Below are 22430 nucleotides of genomic sequence, written 5' to 3' on the forward strand. Positions count from 1 at the left end.
GAGAAATCTCACGTGAAAACAAGGGTTAAACTCGAGCTTTGGATCACGTCGTATACTTCTCCCTTCTTCCATCTGCCTATCAGGCAGTTCTTATTCTCCCCAGCATGCCAGCTCTTGAATTGAGTATGGTTGATCATGAGCACACTATAAAATGCTTTGGTGTATTTTGAGAGTTGAAAGGACTAACAAATGCAATATATATGAATGTGATATGTTTGTAATTAATTGGACACACACACAGAGAAATACATTACAGAAGTGTGGAGAACGTGGTTTGACCATAAGGATGCCAAGAGATCTTAAGCTATTAAGGCTGGAGCTTTGTCCTTAATTCACCCTGTCATTTCTAGGTATTACAGTGTGTGGCACCAAATGTAACACACTGTCTCACATCTAGTGCAAAAAAAAAGCATGGTATAATGTGAAGTATATTGGGCAAAAGTAATCTGCTGTGAACTGAGCTTCAGTCCACAATTTTCATGGTGTATATTTAGGACAGGTCTGTGCAATTACTTTGAGCTTTTTGTACATGAAGTGTTTGTAACACTGGGAAAAAAATCCTGCAAAAATCATTTAGTATGGAGTATTTTAGCATGATACATTAGAAAACAGGTACTTTGGAGAATCTAATAGCTCCAGATAACAGTGAAATCTATCTTTTGCCTCATTGCAGCTGTGTCTATGTATTGTGTAAATCCATAGAGGTATATTCAAGGTGATTAGCCAGGATTTAGTTCTATGTGGGAGCAGGGGGAAAAGGTCTAATGGAAATGTCGACAGACCATTAACTAGAGTATCACTAATGGGTTATATAATAGAGAGAGATATTTTTAATTGTAAAGGGGTTAATTGGTATTCCTCATTTACATTCCTTTCTTCCTGAGTGGTGGCAATTTGAGCTCATCCAGTGATAGGAATGGTTTTTATACTGAGAGAATATGAAGGATCATAATATTTTCTCTAAGAAAATATGCAGGAGGGAAAACCAGAAATATATTAACTGACATATGATGATTATCCAGCTATAGCTGAGGAGAAAACTGATTTTCCTAAGAATTTATTAAGGGAGTGCCTGCAGGAAGTTACTATTTCCTTAGTAATTAGAAGAATTTGATTTTTTAAATTTTGTTTTATGTCTGGACATGAAAACATAGCTCACACTGAACAGTGCTTACTGTGACTTAGATGTTGTAGACCTCAACCCTTTTCTCCATGGAGATAGGATTTTCTGAATGTAAGAGAATAGCTACTGTTAACATGGTCCATGTCTAGTCACTTGGACACCTAAAGTGAGGCTTGTCTCCCTAAGCTGATGGGAAGAAATTGGGTTCTTGCTCCCTGTTGCCCTCATAGGGTCTTGGTGGGTCAGTGACCAGAGGAACTGGTCAGCTGATGTCAACAGGCTGTCCTGTTACCTCTCACCTTGTCACCTGCCTGTTCTGGCAATAAGATCTTCCTCTGGTGCTGGTTAAGCTTGGATCATTGTGCAGGGTTTAGGTCAGGAGCAGGCAACGGGGGTGGGGGAGCCTGGCCATGAGCCACCAGGGCAAACTGCCAGCAGTGCCTGCTGCCTGCACTACAGCCAGTCTCCATCACCTGCCTGCAGCTCTCCATGCTTGGACTGGGCTCCAGGGGCTGAGCATCTCCCCACCCTGCTGCCCACAGGCTTCAGGAAGCTCTGAGCCTGCCCAGATCCTCACACTGCTGCTGCCTCTCCAGTGGGACTTGCTGGTTTGGGTGATGTGAGCAGGGTGAGGCACCCAGCCTTCCTCACCACTTACAGCCCCTGTATGAAGCCTTCCTGCCTGACAGCCTCTTTGAGGTGATTTTCTTCATCTCAGGAGTTACTGAGACCATCTTTGTCTCATTAGGAAAAGCAAATGAAGAAACAAGCACATGTCTCTGCTGTGGCCTTTTCTTCTTTGGCTCAAGTCATCTTCCCAGTGTTCTCTAATTTGTCTCTCTTTTTTTTAATCGTATCTTCTCAGTTCTGTTTTCCCCCAGTGTTCACTGAGCTGCGCATGTTTTCTCTAGAGGTCTAACAGCATTTTCATTCATATTTCACTTGCCCTCCTGTCTTGCTCTGAAGTACGTAGTAAGAAACCTTTCATGTGGATTTTTATTAAGTACCAAAAGAAAACACATTTAAAAATATATTATATGGTTGCATGGCTTATAGGTACAAATTTAACATTATATTTAATTGAACAAATAGCATCTTTTAGTTTCTTTGCAAAGTTTGTCTTAAAGAATTTAACCAACAGCAGCAATTTACTCATAAATACAATCTTAATGTACATTTATGTACATATTGTATATATTCTTTAATAAAGGAATTTGCCACTTTGTCAGTCCTAAAGTACAAACTGCAATTTCTTCTTTGGGTCTTTCCAGTCTTCAACTGTTTACTGGGATTTTATTTAGTGGTCCAGATGCTTTTTCTTGTGAAACTGAATAAAGCTGCCTTTCATCATCTTTGTCCTTTTCCTAATGGTTTTATGGGGCTGCTTTTTCTGTTGTACTGGGGAAGAAATTGCAGATTATATTAATAAGCTTAGATAGGAGGCTTCAAGTTTCTGTAGAATTTCTCATCTTTCAGTCCAAGATCTCTTGCTCTAGATTTCCTTATCAGTTGCTTTTACAGATTTTGTGCTTAGTAGGATTCCAGGCGCACTTATTTCAGAGTTCAGAGATGCTGTAGGGCTCACTAGAGCTCCTTGTTCACAGCTGAGTCTCACCATCTTGGATGAAAGCAAGAAGTTGGATGTTCCTGAATGAGACCCAACTGGCCTGCCTTCCATCTGCTGGGCTGTGCTGGGTTCTTGCTGCCCACTGATTGCATAGGCAGGGTGGTCCTCTCACAAATAACAACATCCATGTTGGTGCCAAAATCCCAGGCTAGCTCTCAGCTTGATCAGCTTCCCAATCTGCTTCACCACACGGCCAAGGGATGTTTGTGCCAGAACAAGGCCAAAGCAAGAGCTGAGGATGGCAGGGAAGCAGAGCTGCATCCTTGGTTCTGTTTCTTAAGCTGCAGTGCTGGCTCACACAAATTTGGAATACCCAGAGGCTGTCAGGTGTCTGGTAAAGCACTTTGCAGCTTACATGGAAGGTCACATTTGTGTGCTGTGTACATGCCCTTTTCTGCCTAAGGCAGCTGGGTGGTTGCTTGAACTTGCCAGAGCTGTGGTTCCTGGGACAGGGAGCACTGCCTGTCAGCTCCCTGACTGCCCCCAGGATTTTCTTTGTTCAGGCTGAGTCCCAGTGCACCAGCTCTGGCATGTGTGCTGCCTGGGCACTGGGCTCATTCCCAGCAAAGCAGGGTTTGTAGCAGGGGGAATTTTCACTCCAGTAAAAGTCACGGATCACCTTGGCAGGGGTACCATTCTCACGCTGCAAAGTGCCCTCTGCATTGTGGAGTGCAAGGAAGTGATTTGGTTGAAAGGAACACCATCCTTTTGTTTTTTCAGATTCTCCCTCATTCTCACCCAAAATTAGTTCTGTTCTGGATCATTTCCATGACCCAGTTCCCTGCAAACCCTCACAAGAGGGAATAAACAGCAGGGTGGGGAGGTGACAAACAAACTTAAACTGCCTGGCCTTTGTACTCCATAGGAAAAAGAATCCTTCTTTGGGGCTAGAAAACTGAGGCTACCAGAGCAGAAGTAGAGCATCGTGTGAGTGCAACTCTAGTGACACAGCTGGGATTATCCTGGAGTAATAAACCCACCTACTGCCCCCTGTGTGAGCTGAACAGTGAAAGCACAGTTTTGCCAGTGCAACTGCATCTGTGTTGGGGGATTTTACCAGCATCCACTGTGCTATAAATACAGATGTCTGTATTTGGGACCTGACCATAGAATGTATCTTTACCAGCTTTAATTGATTTTAGCTAGGAGCTAACTGGCTCCAGAAGAACTACTTATAGCTTAACATTTCTGTGGAAAATTTACCATTTAGTAATTAAGGGGTTTGGAAAGCAGCCAGAATCTTGCCATCTAATCCAGTTTAAGAAAAAAGAATCAATTGACTCTTTTTTGAATGGTAAATATCATGAAATATTTTACAAAAAATCATGGTTAAAAATAGCCTGGTTGCACTAGCTGTCAGGGAGGATAAATCATTGCATCAGGATGTGATCTTTATGATTTGTGGTCTATGCAAATAAGCACAAGGTTTTGCTCCATATTTTGTATTCAGGCAAAGTTCCCTGTGGACTTCAATGGGAATTTTGCCTAAGCAATAACAGCAAAATTGGTCCCACGTGAAAAAAACTGATCACTGGGGAAAATTAAGAGATTTTTTCTTAAAGGCACAGATGGCAGTTAAGCATTTAACTTTAATTGGCTTTCTACATGAGTAGGGACCCCTCTACTGTTTTACCTTTAGAAGAATCCTCCTCAGAAGTCTAAAGAGAGAAATATGCATGGTGGTGGTGGATGGTTTGTTGCTGGGAGGGATAGAGCCAGTGTGCTCCAGGGAAGTGAAAGGATGCTACAGAGGGATGGGAAATAGCTGAAAGAAATGCTGAGATGGAGCACTGAGAGTTTCCATTTCTCTCATTATGTGAGTAGTTTTACTTGCCATGGCAGAAGTGTGTGTGTGTGTGAGGAGCGAGAGAGGGCAAAAGGATGCAAGAGGGAGCAACTGAAGAACTTTAAGGGCTTATAAGAATGCTTGAGGGGGAAATGCATGAATGTTAAAGCTTATATGGGGCATAGAATGAAGTAATTTGGGAAAAGCAGCCTTTAAGGCTCAATTTAGTTTTTCAGCATTGTCAGATTGAAAATTAATTGCAAATAGATCTTTAAGTTTTCCCTTTACTTAGCATGACAGTAGGTGGGTACTAAGATCATGAACAAACAAAAGGGATGGTTGTTAAAGGTCAAAGTTATGGTAAGCACTGTGCTTGGGTTTGGATGTAGTTTGTTTTCTATGCATTTTCCTCAAATTAACCCACTCCCATTCAAAAATATTTATTAACTCAGGTTTACATCCAAATAAAAACCTAGAGCAGCTTTTTTCAGTTGATGCTAAAGGCCCATCACAGTGATTGCTAAATTGAGACTTAGAATGAAGGCTAGACAAGACTGTCACTGAAAACTTCACTTGCCTCATACATGGGCAAGAGAGTAGCTGTGAAGAAACTATGGTTTTATTGGGAAATGATGACACTTAATAGTTGTGACTGATTTGAACCTGATGCTGGAAGCAAGAAAAGACTAGAACCTGGTGTTGGAAGCAAGAAAAGCTAAAGATCACTGCTGGAAAAGCCAAGGATAGTAGCACACCCTGGGTTAAGAGATGTGGCCCTGGATCAGGAAAGGAATCCATACTTCAAGGGGTATGAAGTTGTTAAAGCAATTGCAGACTGGCAGCAAAAAAATCCAAGAGTCAGGACCAAGCACACAGGAGACCTGGAACAGCACTTGAAGCTAAGGAGGCACTGTAAAGGTAAAAGAATAAAACCAGCCTTAGCTTAGCTAAACAAAGAATTTGTAAACAGTAAAAGCAGCATCTTGATGACATTGTATTTATAATTGTGGGTGAACTGGCAGTGCTGAGCTTCTGCTGTGCTGATTCTGGCTTGGTCAGCCTTTGGTCTCAGCAAAACCTGACTGATAGGAGCCCTAGCTCATTTGATGGCTGCATGGACAGTTCTTGTTCAATAACTTCCCTCTTCCCATTCATTGGGATGTAGGGTTGGGGTACAGGGATCTATATTCCTATCATGGTCTCCTAGGGTAAGTGTCAGGAATTTCTAGGTTTAGCTCCTCAGTTTCTGTCTGTTAGCCAGATAAAGAAATCTTTCATGGAAGTGCCTTTTCTGGAGAAGCTTCAGGTGACCTGTGGGGTGGTGCATTCAAAGTCAAGAAACCTGTCCTTTTTGACCTTTGTAAATGAAAATAATTACAAAGCAGTGTGTGTATCAACTCAGGTGTTACCAGGTTCAGGCTTGGAAACATGGGATTTGCTTTTCTTGGAGAGCATTCCTCCTCCATTCCAGCCAAAAAGAGACTGAATCACTGGCACTGACTCTAATCCATTTGTCCTCAAGCTTCTCTTACTTCAGGGGCAGGCAGACTGTCTTTCTCAGTCACTAAGTGGTCTGTTAGCATCTTAAATTAATATTCTCTTCCTCTTGAAAGCCCTTTGTCTCTGTGCTGCCTGCAGTCTTCAGGCCTTGCAAATCCTCAACCTGTCACTGAGGCTGAAAGGACTTGTCATGCCCTGGACAAAGAAGCCTCCTGCAGAGGTTTGCTGTCTCCTTATTATGCACTCTGTGCTCCAGCCCACTTCCAGCACTACCAGGCAAAGACTGGGGTGTCCCACAACTATTTTGAGTAGTTGCCAATGAGCAGTTCCCCAGCACATTTTTTGTATTGTCTTTTCCTGGTTTGCAAATGTCAAATCACATCTCTCTCTCTGTATGTATCTTTGTTATATATATGTGTGAGCATGTACATACACATACAGAAATAAAATGAGTCAGTTTTTCAGGTATGTAATGTTCTTCAGAAATTCAAAGAAAATGAAAGTGAAATCTGCTGGAATTGAGTGGTTGTAAACTCTGGGAAGGATGTGGAGCAAAGGATATAGGGAGAGAGGATTGGCAGCTACTGTGAGGAATGAATGGTTCTTCACTGCTGGCTGTTTGGAGTCCAGTAAGGCAGGTGTTGGACTCTGCAGCATGAGAACACAGGTTATCATTTGTGGAGGTGCATATATTTATGCTGATTAGGTTTCTTTTATAACCAAGGAGTGAAGACCATTTGTGGGTTCATTAGACTTGTTATTAAAGGTGAATAGCACTGCTCTGTAGAAACCTGGGGGAAAAAACAATGAGCAACACAAAACATTTTACCTGAACTTTGACCCAGCCCTTCTGTCACTGATGCGGGAAATGCCATGTTCAATTCTGTAGGTGCCTTTTCCTGGATTGTGATCTAAATTAGAAGCTTTTGTGTGCAATAACCAGGAATGGAACTGTCAGCCTTGCAGAGGTTGTAACTACAGTGTCCTTCCCACAATCCTACTGGAAAGAAAAATGTACATTTCCTTCCACAGCGAATGGATACATGATTCCCAGGAACCTATGATTCCCAGGTGCAAGAATGAGAAGATATGGAAATTGCCAAAAGGTGCAATAACATAGGTAGTCAGGAAAAGGATTGTATCTCAGGGAATCCAGTTACTGGGATGAGCCATGTGGTGAAGACATAGGCAAGTGTTTAACACTTTGAGATTAAGATTGGTAGTTCTTCAAGTTACTTAGGAAATTGTAATGACTTTATAGTGATATCCTTGTTAAAGTAACTTGGAAAGAAGTTTGACTGCAATTTCTCTGTTTTCAGTGCATGACTTAGGGTGGAGATAGAGAAGATCTTTAATTCTGGAAAAGTATTGGGAATAAGAGGCTATGAAGTGACAGGAATCTCCATCTTATGAAAATTTAAAAGTTTCCCAATTACCATATGGCCACAGCTGCTCTTAAGGTATTCTTCAAGGAAAGAAAAAATCAGAAGCAGAGCTGGGGGCTAGCCTCTGGGCTAGGGGAGGAACTCTTCACAGGTCTGCCTCCAGTTCTACCCTGTAGGTACTTCCCTTCCAGATCTTTTTCCCTAACATAAAGAAACATCCTCCATATCTTCAAACCCCACTCTTCTGGCTTTGTAACACTTCCTTTTGAAAATGGTCTCTTGGGGGTGTCATGAGGAAAATTCACTGCCCTATTTTGTGGGGTTGCAAGAGGTGTGCTGGGATGTGCACGATTATTACAGTGAAACACACTAAATTAATTACCAGTGAATGGAAAGCAGTTTTAGCATCAGGCTTTTTTCAGGCTGTGGTTCCAATGCATGAAGGTGGTCACTGTGTTTTTCAATGTGTCTAGTTGGCTACCTTGACTGCTATTGAATGTGGGGTAATGTTGATATTCCAGTTGTGGGGTAGTATATCTGTAAGAAGTCCTCCTGTACTCTGAAGGTGAGGTCTTATTTGTGGACCAGCACAGCTTTTCATGTGAACATGCAATACTTTGAAAGGATTTCATTCCATGACCGAAATTCTGTTATTTAGTTTTAGGAATAAATTCAACTATTACTGTAACATCAGAATCAAGATTTATACTAGAGAAAAATGTGCCTGTAACTTCAGAAATAAGAAAGAGTGAAATGTCATTTGACAATGGGGTAATGCAATCTGTGCACATTCAGCCATCCCTCCTTTCCCTGGCTTTGGCGCAGGGAGTGAACGCGTTTGCTTTGTGTCCAAGCTGCAGGTTTGGGGGAGAGAAAGCAAAACTGCACATACTCTGCAAGGAGGAGCTATAACACAGATTGATCCGGTTCAGAAGAAAGGAAATGTTTTCTTCCAAACCATTACACAAATTCCGGATGAGCATTAAACTGTGTAGTTTCACCCTGAATGCTTTTCAAACAGAATGCTTCTTTCCAGAGTGTGCATGTCAATATAAGGCAAACGGCATAAATGTCACGCTCAGTCTGTCCGAGCTGCGTAGTTTTGTTCCCGTGCAATGGGAGCAGGTGGTGGGAGGTTGTTTTGATGGGCTGAGAAGCTCCTCCCCTCCTTCCCCAAGCAGCATTCTCATCTGCGTCAGCAGTAATTGTGTGCCTTGCACTGCTTTTCAGTGAGGGTGAGTGCAAAAGATACATCAATGTGAGGTATCAACTGAGGCTTAGGTGTTGCTTTTGAGTGGCTACTCATTTCCTTGACCCATAATATGGGCTAAAGGTTAACTTATACATTCTCCGTGGAAGACCAATTTCTCCTTTTTTGGGGAAGGGAGAAGGAGGGGGAAAGGGCGTTGTTTCATATTCTTTCCTACCTATAGACTCCATGTGATGTACAGTGCTGCTCATGCAGATCCCCTCCTCTCCCCCCGCACTGGATTATTTGCTAATCAGACTTCAGTGCAGTGGCGGTAAGGGCGAGACTGTTGCCTAGCTCGGAGGCTGTGCCGGCGCCCGAGCCTCGGAGCCGGGAGCGCCGCGGCTGCCGCCGGCTCCCGGCGCGCCCCCGCTCCGGCGCGCCGCGTGTCCATGGGCCCGGCGCGGCGGAGCTGTCCGAGGTGCTGGGATGCTGGTTGCGGCCGGATTGCAGCGGGAGAGGAGCCCCACAGTCCTGCTGGCACCCGAAGGTAGGCTTGCTCTTTGTTTGAGAATCCCCGATTAATCAACAGCAGCATCCACGGAGCCCGGCAGCTGGAGAGAGCAAGCCTGCCTGTAGTCACGGGGGAGAAACAGAGACGATGCCACGAGCCAGACTGTTTCAGACCTTCTGTAAGTGGCAATGAGCGAGCAAGCATCTTTCCTGCTGCAAGAAGCCATTTGGATAGGATATTTGCTGTTCCTTATATTCCTTTCTTTTTGTCTCCACAGAACATATTCAAATGAGGCACCTTAGAAATCTCTGTGTTAGTGCATATGATGGTGCTGTAATCGTCTGTGTTGTAAAGTGGGTAAAAATCATCCAGTTTCTTCTCCGCTGGACCTCAACGCAGGGTGTTGTTTATACCCTCCCATTATCCGTACCCTCTCCTCTCTGAATGTGGATTTAAAGAAGCAAGCACCTGTCTTATCTTTACACTTCATTTTTTAAAGCCAAACTTTCCATGCCATTTTAATCGTACGTTGAGAAGATCTGTAACATAACACATTGACTTATAGTGATGTTGAATTCTACAATCTGGGCAATTCTGCCAACAAGATTTAATGCACTTTAACTGAAGAAAAAACTGAGCCTAACTGAAATTCTGTTTCTTATGGTGCTGAAATATCCCTTCCGACTGCACTGAGATAACCACAGGAAAGGGCTTTTACAGGCAAAAGTCACCTTGATTATTGCACTTAGTGGTCCCCGTGGACTTGAATTTTGGTACGTACTTCTTTTACTACATCATATGAGCATGCTAATAAAATATGGTGCTAATTAGAATGAAAAAAATAACATTACAAAATGAAATAATGAGTTGTCAGAATGCATAGTGACAAGGTTGCATGTATTTCTAGAAGGTATAATCAAGCCATTGCTAAACTAAAAGCTAAAGTCTATTTGACTGGTTTTGTGTACTTCACATGTTGATTGTGCTTGTAATAAAGACATTTGGCAGCTGATTTTTTTTTTGTTTGTATAAAGCACTGTTAAATAATTAAAACCATTCTTTTGTATTTTCTGATGAATTAATTGAAATAATTCCTAACATCTATGATAGTCACTTATCAGACGCACTGCACTATTAATATTTTACAGCATCTTAACCTCATGATGCTGGTAGTAGTGAAATCTCCATTTCATTTTCTTAAAGAGGAGGAAAAATAAGTCCATCAGCAAAAAGCTCATGATTTCTTCTGAGTCCAAATGCACTCCTATTTGCATAGACAATATGTGTATATGTCTGCTTGTTGTGTGGTTTTATTTCTTGCTGTTACTTAGAAGTTGTCTGCATAATAATGAGATGATAAAAAGTCATAATTGCACTTTAGTGCTGGCCATTCTGAATCTAGGTTTGCAATTGTCCAGTATCCACACGTTTATGAGGAGCCTGATTTTCCTCTGGGAATAAAAGTGATGAAAGTGTTGCTGTATTGCAAAGTAAACAACACCTTTTTACATCCTGGAGTCACAGAGGAGTCATTGTTAGCAAAGACCTTTTTCCTTTTGAAAAGGCACCTGGAAGGGGGGCCAAAATTCAAGGCCAAGGCTATTTTTTTTTAGTTCTTAAAACTGTAGGCTTTTCCCTATGAAGGGTAGGATGTCTGTAGAAATTGACTATTCCTTTAAACCCATGCAGTAGCAATTTCAGTCTACTGAAGGAGACACTTTTAACCTCTTTAAATGAAGGGCTCAGCAGTACTTAGCTTTAGTGATTTCAGCCAGGTGCTAGAGCTCATGCTGTGCAATACAATGAGCACCAGGTATGTAATCTGCAATCCCAGCCAGAATATAAAGTGTATTTTGTACTTCCAAATGACAGTAGTGATTCCTTAGTTGTTTTTCTTAAAATAGCTGCATATATCATTGTCAAGTGATATGTAGTAGGAAAGTTGCAGCTGATTTCAGAAGGTCTTTCCTCTTTGACATCATAATTTCCAGCATCACTGTATGTGGAAACAGAAATGTCATTTTATTGTTAAGAATGAGCAGGGAATGCAACTCTAAAAGGCATTTCTTAGCAACTTCTCATCACATTCACTTGTTTAGGTATTTCAAATATCACTTGATATAAGGCACAGTTATGGTGGGGAGAGAGTTCTGCAAAGTAGTCTGTAGTATATTTTTTCCTCACTAAATTTTCCTTGATTCACTGACAGTATTTTTTTTTTTTTTTTACCCAATACCATTAGGTCCTTATTAGTGCTGCTGTGGTCAGCAGTTTGTGAAAATTGGATGTGGCTGGCCTGTCTGCTTTTATTCTTGCAAGAAGCTAGAATAAAACAGCTCAAACTTGAGGGTTGAATGGCTGGCTATCCCTGTTTGTGCCGAATCCTTCTGATATAATGAATTTAGTGAAGAGAGTTAAAAGGTAATAAGAAAGCAGATGTTCTTTCAAAGAGAGGAGGCAGGGAAGCAGGCAGTACTGGAGAGGTGTGTAGTAGGCCTTTATAAATCTGAGATTGGTCTCAGGACTTTGGGCAAGCCCACACTTGTTTTTCCATGGTCTCTTCTCCTATGCTAAAATTAAAACTAAAAAAAAATCCCTCTGGTTTGGAAGAAGGCAATCAGTGCCTTTGTCATTACTTCAAAAAGCTCCTTCAGTTTAATGTCAGCATTGCCAATTTTCAATGCAGCACAGCTGCAGCTTATGGCTGTCAAGCAAGCTGAAAAGCAACTGATATTTTGGGGATCCTGATGTGAATAAGAGAGAATGGCATGTCAGAATCTTCACGTGTAGCACTGCTTGGATACTGTGATATTCAGTTGATTACTCATATTCTGAAATCAATATTTTTTCACACTGATCATATGAAAAGGAGGTGGTTTGATCCAAAACGCTGTATGTGTGTTGTCAAAGCAAAGGATTAGATTAGAAGTAAGGTATGCAAGTGTCCTGTGAAACACAAGGCACTCTGCTCTCACAGAAATTGGATCTGAATCAATACAATGATCTTGAATTTAGTTATGCAAATATTTTTAGGCAAACCAGGAAAGCAACTGCTTGCCCTTGCCAGTAACCCAGATGCATTGGCAGGGTAGGAAACAAAAATCTTTCTTGCTTTACTCCTGCCATGCTGACAGCTGAAGGCACGAGCCGTGCCAGTGCGAGTCTGGTTTGGGGGTACCTGAAGGGGCAGGTGTCAGTGAGCAAGATGGGTGTGATTGTGGCTTTTTCTTGGTGAGGTTTCACAGTGTGAGTCTTTAAGAAGCAAAGTGTACATGATGGAGAACTCCTTCTTTGTGTCCTTGTGCTCAGATAGATTTTCAAAGATGTTCAGTGAACAGTCAGAAGCAAGTTCCTCCAAACAATTTTTGTTGACTTCTCAGTATGTTAGCTTCAATAGCTAAATTCCAAGGCTTTTCCTCTGCCCTTCTGTCTCCTTTTGTCCCTCACAATGAGGAGGGGAAAAGAAAGGAGTGTCTAAAGAATTTATCAAGTGGTGCAACTGCCAGTTATAATTTTTCAGGACTGCCTGATTTCAGAAAAGAAGATGCACTGAAAGCAGTTTGATTACAAATACATAGGTGACTGCATATAGTCCTTGTTACTGGCTAACAAAATCCCTGACTGCAGTGTGCATGTTAGGGATACCAGGATCGTGGGGCCTCAGTTTACATGTCTTATTTAGCAAATTGCATTTGCACAGTTTTAATCAAATATGAATATACTCAAACATTGCTTGTGAGTGTATCTGCCCTGGCAAATGGTTAGGAGCTGCTGTCTGAGTTTACCAGTCATCAGAACCTTTGCTCAGAAGTTGATCTGTGCTGTCCAGCCATTTTCCAAGGAGGGGGACAGGCAGGCACCGCATGGGACTCCAGGGGCCTAAGTGTTGACTGCAGCCTGTTGTAGCTATTGAGCACAGTTATTAAGGTAACATATTCTCTGAAGTGGCATTAATACCTGTAAGTAAAATTGGTCCTGGTGTGCTGCCCAAGGAATACTAAGACTGTAAAAATGTTTACAGTAATTAATTAAGCTTTTTGCACCTGCTGTTTGCATTTTTAATCCCTGTTTAAGTATAGCATGCACAACTGTTCACTATTAGCAAATGTAGTGAGGCTGTAAAATGCCACATACATGGGAGGTACAAGGGGTTTGAATCAGAAGCTGTTTGCACAGAGGCTTTTTGGAGTTAGTGTCATAAGAGCAGGTTCAAGGTTCTGAAATACCTGTGTGTCCCCAGCTACCCCCAGGAGTACCCCAAACTGAATTTGGTGTCACAAGCATGTAAGGATCAACAGTCAGAGGAGGAGTTCAGTAGCTACAGTTGCTCAGTACTGCTGTGGGATTGGGGCCCTGTTAGGACAAAGAATGGATTTTGATCTACTTAGTAAATAGTAAATTTTTGCATGTGCTTAGTAATAAAAAACATCAGTAGCAAACCAGAATATAAAGTCTCTCCTCAGTTTATGAAGCAGAATAAGGTCTTTTTTTTAAATTATTTTGCAACTGGAATAACCTCATCCTCCTGTTTAAAAAATAAACATCATAACACAAGGAGGTTCAGCATATTCTTAACTGTCAGCTCATTTCTGACCTCCAAAAATGAAGGAAAAAATGAGGGAAAGAAATGCAGTATAGTCACAGAAGACAATGTAAAGCATATAATGTGTCTTGGGGAAAAATGGATGAGAACTGCATTTATTGAAACCCAGTTGAAGTTATCTTCTCTATAAAATTTCCTATTATATTTCAGAAGTAAACCATGGTCACTGAAGAAATCAATGACAATACTGCCATTCAGGTCACCAGGGTGAGATTTCTCTGCTGTGCAAGTTTATTTGAATTTAATTCAACATATGCTGAAACAAGGTTTTACTAGAAGTCAAAAATGAAATAGACAATAAAATAACCATCTACTGGGGAAACTGCCCAGACTTTAACCATCAAAAAGAAGACATCATTTGAGGAGTTTAGAGAAAGGGGAGTTGGAGCTGTCTGTGCTGTTAGCATTGCTTTTAATCTTGTAGCCTTCATGCTGTAGAGAGAGACTCAGGAAGGGGCTTTGCTATCTGGCCTTACTTTTTTTGATCACCAAGGTTAGGAATTAATCAAAATTATGTCTGCAGAAGAATCATAACATTCATGGAGTCTATTCAGCTCACTGCCAGCTTTCCAACATCCTCCTGTGCAGACAGTGTGCTACTTATGGTGACCATACAGAATGGCTGGATGCATATTGCAGCCCAGCAGAGCTCTAGGCAGCTCCAGTGTCAGAGCTGTGTGAAATGGCATGCAGGCACATTGGCCTGCACCAAGATGTCCTTCACTGGTTTTCCCCTGCAGGGATTAGTAGGAGATGCTTATTCCCATGCTTGAAAATGCCTGAAGATCACTTCAGTGACCCTCCACATCAGCCTTATCTTAATGTTAAGGCTTAGTTGATAGGTTGTTCTTGGAAGGCAGGAGAGATAATAGAAGGACCCTTTGCATCCTCTGAGTCTTTATGATTTTAGCAGTTGTGTTACCATTGTACAGAAACAATTTTGATAGGCAGGCATGAGAGAAAAAGGGGAAATTTTCAGTGTGCTTTTAAGGTATTTAGTGCCTGAAAGTAGCTGCTTGTTGCCACTGTCACTTCAAAATTTCCCCCTGCCCCCCCCCCCCAAAAAAAAAAAAAAAGGGGTAAAACATTCAAGGGCAGATAGATATTTCTCTGCTCTTTTTATCCTTTGCATTTTTAGAGTCAGGGCCCAGATCTGAAGGCCGGGAGTGGATTTCTGGAATATTTAAGGTCATTTAAATTTATTTATTTATTTATTTCAAACCAGTGCCAATCTTGATCAGAATTTTATTTCTCCAGCTATGTAATAAATATAGAGAAATATATGTTATATATATATATATATAAATATATATATATATATATATATATATAACATATGTTATATATATTAGAAATATAGCATTACACTAAGAAATAGGGAAAATATTTTTGTCACTGGTTCCACAGAAACCCTGCCCCCAAAATCTGTGTGCAGACAGGACTCTTATTGCCTATTCAGTAAGATCCTTTCTAGTTGTAATGTTGGCATGTTCTGAGGCTGATTCCGAGAAGCCACGCCAGCCTTCTTCAGGGAAGGGAGGAATGCTGTAGCAGTGAATAAGCAAACGTGCCTTAGAGAGCTGAGTTCAGCTGCCAGCTCTGCCAGCAAGTCACTCAGAGACTCCTGCACCAACTCCCTGCCTGGGGGATGAGGGCTTCTCCTGGGACTGTGTGCAGGTAATATCAGTCAAGCTTGTAATGCTTCTGGACCTTACAATAATCAGTATTTAAAACAAGATGGAACAGTCCTATTTTTTTTAAACTTCTATTTTACTAGTTTAGTAAGTTTAATCCAGTCCAGTCCAGCACAGACTTTAGAGAGAGACAGTCTATCTTTTGAAATTCTACCTTGCCTTTAGTCTCCTGTAGTATTTACTGATGTGTCTATACACCAGAGCTCTTGCAACTCCCAGGAGTTCTGCTGATGAATGGAAAACATTTGGGACCTTTCTGTAGAGTTTTTAGGCTGCCTGCCACAGACCCAGGAATGACCCAGGGGTCTAAGTGTGTCTGCTCCAAGGTGCTTAGCTGGAGGTGCTGTAAACCCCAGTGTCTGTAATGCCTCTGGCATACAGATTCTTGGAGGCTTCAAGGGTTTGTTCTGAAGGTCCCAGCTCAGCTGGGCATTCTTGTCCATTCTTGGAGCTTCAAGCTAACAAGATGTTGGGCAACAGCTGACCAGGGCTTATGGGCTCATATCACATTAATAAGATATATGGGAAAATATTTCATAATATTTCTTTCTAAATTTTGAGCCTGAAGAAAGCTTTTAGTTTCAAAAAATGGAACAACACTTTTCACCTGAACTTTAGAATATCCTGCAGATATTGGGAACTTTTTCTGGTAGTCAGAAAAGGATTTTTTTTCTGGTAATCTGCTCTGTTGCAGCCTTATCTAAACTGTAAAAGGGGCCTGTCATCCCGAGATGGGAGACTTCTCAGTTCAATTCAAACCAAGATTCAGGATGGCAGTGTTTATTAAACTGATGGGTGCTAGGAAATGGGAAGGGGTGGGAGGAAATGTTTTTGGGATTTAAACAGTGTAATTTTTTGGATCTGCATTGCCTGGAAGAAGAGACTCTTGGTTTTGTCTCCTCTTGTCTTGAGTAATGTTGTTCTGTGTTCTGAATTGCTTTGTTTATTATCCTTTAAATGGGAAAGTATGAAAAATTGTCTCTTATGGAGATGTTAATTACAACTGACACGATCTTGCTGTCATAAACCATAAGCTATTTTCCAACTGATTAAGGTATTATGTGTTTTTCAACCTGCAGGAAACGTTGCTTTCCTTTGTTCATTATCTCCTGCAAGATGATGAGTTCTAATCAGGAGGAGGTCACTTTGGGCGCTTTTCTCCAGTATATTGAAGACATGGGGATGAAGGCCTATGATGGCTTGGTTATACAGAATGCATCAGACATTGCTCGAGAGAATGATCGCATGAGGAATGAAACAAACCTGGCTTACTTGAAAGAAAAGAGTGAAAAACGCCGAAAACAAGAAGAAGCAATAAAACGGTAAATATTTTGATAAAAAGATGAGTGGTTTGGCAGAGTAATGAAAAGCAAGGGATTCAGATATGGTAAATATGTGTAGAGCATTTGATTTCTAAGCAGCTTGCTGGCAAAAGCAGTAGAGACCACTGGCCTCTGTCAGGCCTCTAACATGTGGTTTACATTATGTAGACATAGCTTGAGTATATGTGGCATCTTGAGCAGGTGAAATTTGTAACAAAAATTTGGGTGTTTGGAATAGATGCAGATCTAGTAACAAATGGGTTGTCATCCTCTTAGCGTGTTTAGATGAACAGTTTATATTTTCTGCAAAAATGTGTTTGTGTGTGAGCAAGATGGGGACAGTTTCACGGGTCAAAATAGACTCTTCTTGAGCTGATGTTTAAATCTGGTAAATTTTCAAAGCTTTCTAATTGGCATCTTTTTTTTTTTTTTAAGTGTCTATTATTTACATTTTCCTTTCAATCCTGTGATCTCCGATCTCAGTAACAATATTGCAATCACTTACAGGAAAATGGATCAAGCCCCTGATGGGCAGAACCCTATAACAGCTCTTCTTGAACAATTCCATTGATTTTAATTGATAGTTAATGAGAGGAGCACTTGCATGACCTGTCTGCTTGTGCCAATGGATATCAATGAAATCTCTGCAGCCTCTTGGAGAGGAAAAGAAGGTTGAATGGAATAGATATTAATATTTATTGCATACATATTTTCCAGTACAAAAAATTGTTTTTTCTTGAGGTGAAGGTAAAATTCTGTAATAGAAGTAAATCCTCCATCCAGATCCTTAAGTTTTATATGTGAATGGATGGCTTGAGCATAAACTGATAGGAGGTCCTTTGAATTTTTTTCTCCCAGTATGAGCCTTCTGTATTTCCATTTAAGTGATTAAATTTTATGCTATGTCTTGGGTACTGTACACCCAGGTATAACAGACATGCTGTGCTGTGAACGTTCGAGCAACGCCTCAGTAGTCTGATAATTTTGATGGAACATTAAAAGGAAAAGAGCAGTACACACAGTCTGAGAGAGGAGGGAGATGAAGGAATTTAAAGCAAAAATATGGCTGTTTTATGTTCCAGGAAGTGGAACTATTTGGATTGTCAGTAATTTCATTGGAGTGATAAGAATAATGTGAAATTAAGGTGAATGCTGGTAATTAGGCTGTACTCTGACTAATCTGTTTGCATGTACTTTCCTATGTTTGACCATAAAGGTTACTAAGTACCAGAACAGATTTCATTATGAATAGGTTTCTTGGGACATGAAAGACTAACTTGTGGACCTACCTGGTTCTTTATAGTCCTCTAGCCAAGCTTCTCTACCTCATTTGAATAGTGACAGTATTTCCTACAATGTGGTTGGTTTGTGTGGTTTTGTTCATTGATCCTGGCAAAGCGACTTGATGAAGAGCTCTGGATAAGTACAGATGATTTAGAACTGAGCCAAACCATGAAATTCTTCCCCACACTCAGCTGAGATCAATGAAAACAGAATATTTATTCTCAGATACAGAGCCAGAAGACAGGAGAACCAGCAACACAGTAGGCTTATTAGAGGAACAGCATGTATTTGTGTGTGGTTTGGAGATTACATTTCCTCAATACAGTGCTCTTCTGTGGGAAACTATGTTGGCAGTGATTCCCTCTGATACCTCCCTGCAGGCACACAGTCTGTGTGATTGGGATGGGGCTGTAGGATCCTCATCCCCAGTGGGCACAGCTGTGAGCAGCAGGTGAGCAGCACTGACAGCAATGAGCCATGGAGTGCCCAGGGGCACTGACCAACCACCAAAGGGAGCAGAGGGCACACAGGGGCACTGCATCAACATGAGGGGATGAAAGGCTGGGCTAAAGAACAAGAAGGGCAGATGCTTGCAGCCTTCTGAAGTGGTATGATGTTACTCTGTATGGGCAGATGCCTGAAGCCTTCTGATGTGATAAGGTGCTACTGTGTGTGGGGGAATGCCTAAAGCTTTCTGAAATTGTGTGGTGATGCTCTGTGTGTCATGGCTGTCTTGACTGGGGCATGTGCTGTGGCATGTGCTGTGATACCTCCCCACTTGACTTGTCTCAATAACACTGAGGGTGGAACAATATCTGCCTGAGGAAGCAATGTAAGAAAACACCTCAGGAAATCTTGAAAAACACTTTAAGTCTTTTTTTGCTTTCTCCCATGTAAACTTAGAGAGGTAAAAAAAATACTTGAGGTCAACCTTTGGTGGAAAAAACTAAAATAAATGGCAGACCAAGGGAAAATACTTGATTTGACTAAAGGAAACATCATGTCTGAAGTCACTTAGGTTGATTGCAATTGAGTTGGCTCCCTCTGGTAATCTCCAGAGATTCATCCAAGACCGTGTTGTCTACTGTAATGCAGCAATTAGGAAAGGTAAAGTAGGATAATTGATTTCTTCTTTGTTCTGTGCTATATTCTTTATGTCTTTACCTTATCTTGGTGGGTATTTATATTATCCCTAATTCCTGAGAGCGTGGCCTAGATAGCAAGTGATGCACATGTGCAGTGGTATCTGCCACCAGTCTGGAGACTCCCAATAGCTGAAAACAATCTCCTTAGCAACAAGGGAGTCATCCCCTGCAATTAACTGCAGGTAGATTTTTGAGGAGGAGAGGGGGTTCCCACAAATACTCTTCTTTTTATGTGAGAATCAAAATAAAGCAGCCAGAAGTCTTTGGCACCTACAGAGAATTACCTGCTAGTCCAATTATTGAATAATTTAGAAGCTATTCAATTTTAATGTTTATATGGTCTGTATTAGAAGAAGGCTGTTTGTGTATATTAACAAGATAATAATGAGTAATATATTGTCTAATAAAGTGGTGGCATTCACACACAACATTATTTAGAAGCAGCTGTTATTTACCTAAATCATCTCATAACTATGCTGAATGACTGAAATTCATTGAAATGCATTAGTCTGAGCAGTTTGGAAACAAGATCTGAAAAATGACCTGAAAAAAAAATGTTTGATTTTGCATTTTGCTTTCTAGAGGATACATTGGGCTGTGCTTCCTCAGTAGCACTGATGTACCTTCAGTGTGGTTGCTGTCTCATGGTGTCTGGCTCTGATAGGTTAATTGTGGGGAAAAATGTATAGATCCATTGTACATTGTGGGAGATAAACACAGCATATTGGATTGGGAAAAATAAAAGCAACTAGCCTTTGTCTAATCTTGCTGGGCTTAGTCAGCTGATCTGATCTGAATTTCTGACCTAATTTTAGTACGGTTCCTGGCGCTCATGCAGAGAAAATAAGGTTAATGTGCTGATTAGTGGCTAAGAGTAAGGCACAATAAATACATATGTATATAGGGCCTAATGTATAGATGATTTTTCTTCCATCTTTTATTCATCTAGTCTCATTACACGATCATTGTCTATTCAGGAAGCTGTGTCCAGATTAAGAGAAGGTACTGGCATATTGTCCACAGAGCCTATAAATTGCAAATAAAGTTATGGAGCGGTATCATTTTCACTGGCAATACCATGGGATGTATGTTTGCCATGATACAATATCAGCTGTGGGCAGCATTTCTGGGAACAGAAGGTAGATTTGCCTTAGCTGTTGTGGGTGCCAGAAAATAGGTGAGTATTTGGAGTTTATATAGGGCATCTGTTGGAATTAGAAATTGCTTTCTGACTCATCCATGACTGAAATGTACATATTTAGATACTTTATTATTGCTTTGTGTGGATACTTCACCAATGCTTTCCCTTTTTAATTGAACAAATATAAAAGCCTGATAAGAAATGAATGATGAACCCTCCTCCTCTGAAGGCTCGGACATGTTGCATAAATCAGAGTGCATGTTTTCAAAGGTCTGGCTTCTATTTTTTGTGCATCATTCAAGTTATTGTCAGGGAAGTAATTTTCACTTGCAACACTGTGAAGATGTGACTACTCTACTGTAAAGCTGCTGGTGTCAGTGGGCATGAATTTCTGCCTGCCAAATCCTGGACTTAGTCATCAAAATATTTACTTCTAATGGTTTCCCTTACTTGTAGCTTGTTCCCAGGACCTAAATGGCTCTATGGAAAGCCTTGCTTGTGCTTGTATCCAGACAGATGCTGTCAAGAGGAGGAGCTTTTAGAAGCACTGTTGTGTGCTAAAGCTAGCAGAAATGGGCCAGCCAGCCAGTGGCAGAGTTAAGCTCTTGTAGTAAAGAGGGAATTGTAATGAACAGCTGTCAACATAACCTCTCCTTTCTTTGGCAAACCAAATACTGAAGACTAACCCATCAACAAAAGTAAGATCATATTTTTCTCTTGCTTTATTTTTTTTCTTTTTTGAAATGGTAGTAGAAGTAATTGAATTCAGGTATTACCTTTCTGTAGTTTCCTGTCATTCCTATCCTTAGTTTCCCTTGTGAACAAGACGTAAATTATGTGTCCCTTAGCTAAAAGTTGTGTTATCAAGCGTGGGTGACAGCAAGAAAATATAAAAAGATTTCTATGCCTGGGATTATTCACTGCCAAAAGCTCTGTTCAGCTGAGAAAATGTGTGTAATCTTAGACTATATGGACATGCTGAAGAGCTTTTACCAAGATATTTTTAACAGAATAAAAAAATAACCTAAAATAATTTCATTATGAATGTAATTTTTATAGTTTTGTCTTGAAATCAGAACAATACTTTAGGTGAAAGTATTTTTTTTCTGAACATCTGTCTGTAGTTGAGATTCTGTGTAGTAAACTGTGCCTTTCTAAATTTGCAGAAAAAAATTATGCTTGCTAGATTACCGTATGCTTATAGCCTGACCTCAAAGAGAATGGTGAAGGAAGTACATTAAATATTATGGGTCATGGTGTGAGCCTCAGCTGAAATACCTGTAAACACACTATTGAGATATTATACGTTACAAGCTTGTTAACCCATTGTTTTTGGCTCGATGTGTTGATGCAAGTTGTGGAGGCTTTTTGTTTGTTTGGGTTTTTTTTGTATTTCATTTGGGTTTCTGTTTGGGTTTGTTTGTTTTGGGGCTTTTCTGTTTGTTTTTGCTTTTAATCCAAATCTGAGTTTACTTGGTGAATGCCGTTTTTGGATATGAGGTCAGTGGCACGCGCTCCTTTGATCAAAAGGTTTGTGCTGTGAGGAGCTTAACTGGGGCACTGTTGTTTTCTTTATCTTCCTCCTGGACATGTTGCATGCTCATTTCATCCTAGATTAAGTTATTGCTCTGATACCACTCTTATGGTGGAAATGGCTGATGAGGTGTGATAGAGACTAATTTTTCTATGATTTCAAAGCCTTTTTCTCATTAAAATATCCTCGGGTGTCTTTTGTAAATTGGTTCAATGTAGAAAGGATAGCGTTGATAGTTTTTTTTTTTAATCAAGAGTAAGAAAAATGGCTGTGCAGTGAGTGACCTCCAAATGTATTTTTGTTGCTTTTATAAGTAAACAGATGTGATGATCTAGCCAACAAATCCTCCCTTCCAAATGCTCATATCCATATGGCTGCCTGTATTATTGCCACACAAAATAAACAACAGACACAATGCTAACTATTTTATATTGCTGTTGCTGTTATTCTGAGAAGTTTTATTTTAGAACAGTCATGTGATTAATGTCATTTAAAATTTACCATATCCAGCCTCACAATCCAAAAGACCAAGGAAATAAAGCAGAAGTCATTATGAGTTTGCTATCTAAATCTTGATGTTATT

The 22430-nt window shown here is 40.6% G+C and overlaps 1 protein-coding gene across 4 annotated transcripts in view; it reads left to right on the forward strand.

The window, feature by feature from the left end:
* Nucleotides 1-8608: 8608 nt before the first annotated feature.
* The window catches only part of NYAP2 (neuronal tyrosine-phosphorylated phosphoinositide-3-kinase adaptor 2), a 137022-nt gene continuing 123200 nt past the window's right edge, over nucleotides 8609-22430 (forward strand). The window contains exons 1-3 of one of the 4 annotated variants that reach the window (XM_021553646.3): nucleotides 8609-8656; nucleotides 9402-9897; nucleotides 16501-16743. In XM_021553646.3, coding sequence (XP_021409321.1) covers nucleotides 16538-16743 — 206 coding nt within the window. In that variant the 5' untranslated portion in view covers nucleotides 8609-8656; nucleotides 9402-9897; nucleotides 16501-16537. The other 3 variants (XM_021553645.3, XM_021553647.3, XM_021553648.4) reach the window with 3 other exon arrangements.

The sequence above is a fragment of the Lonchura striata genome, chromosome 9 (genome assembly GCF_050655825.1).
Source record: "Lonchura striata isolate lonStrDom1 chromosome 9, ASM5065582v1, whole genome shotgun sequence".
In the NCBI taxonomy this organism is placed as follows: Eukaryota; Metazoa; Chordata; class Aves; order Passeriformes; family Estrildidae; genus Lonchura; species Lonchura striata.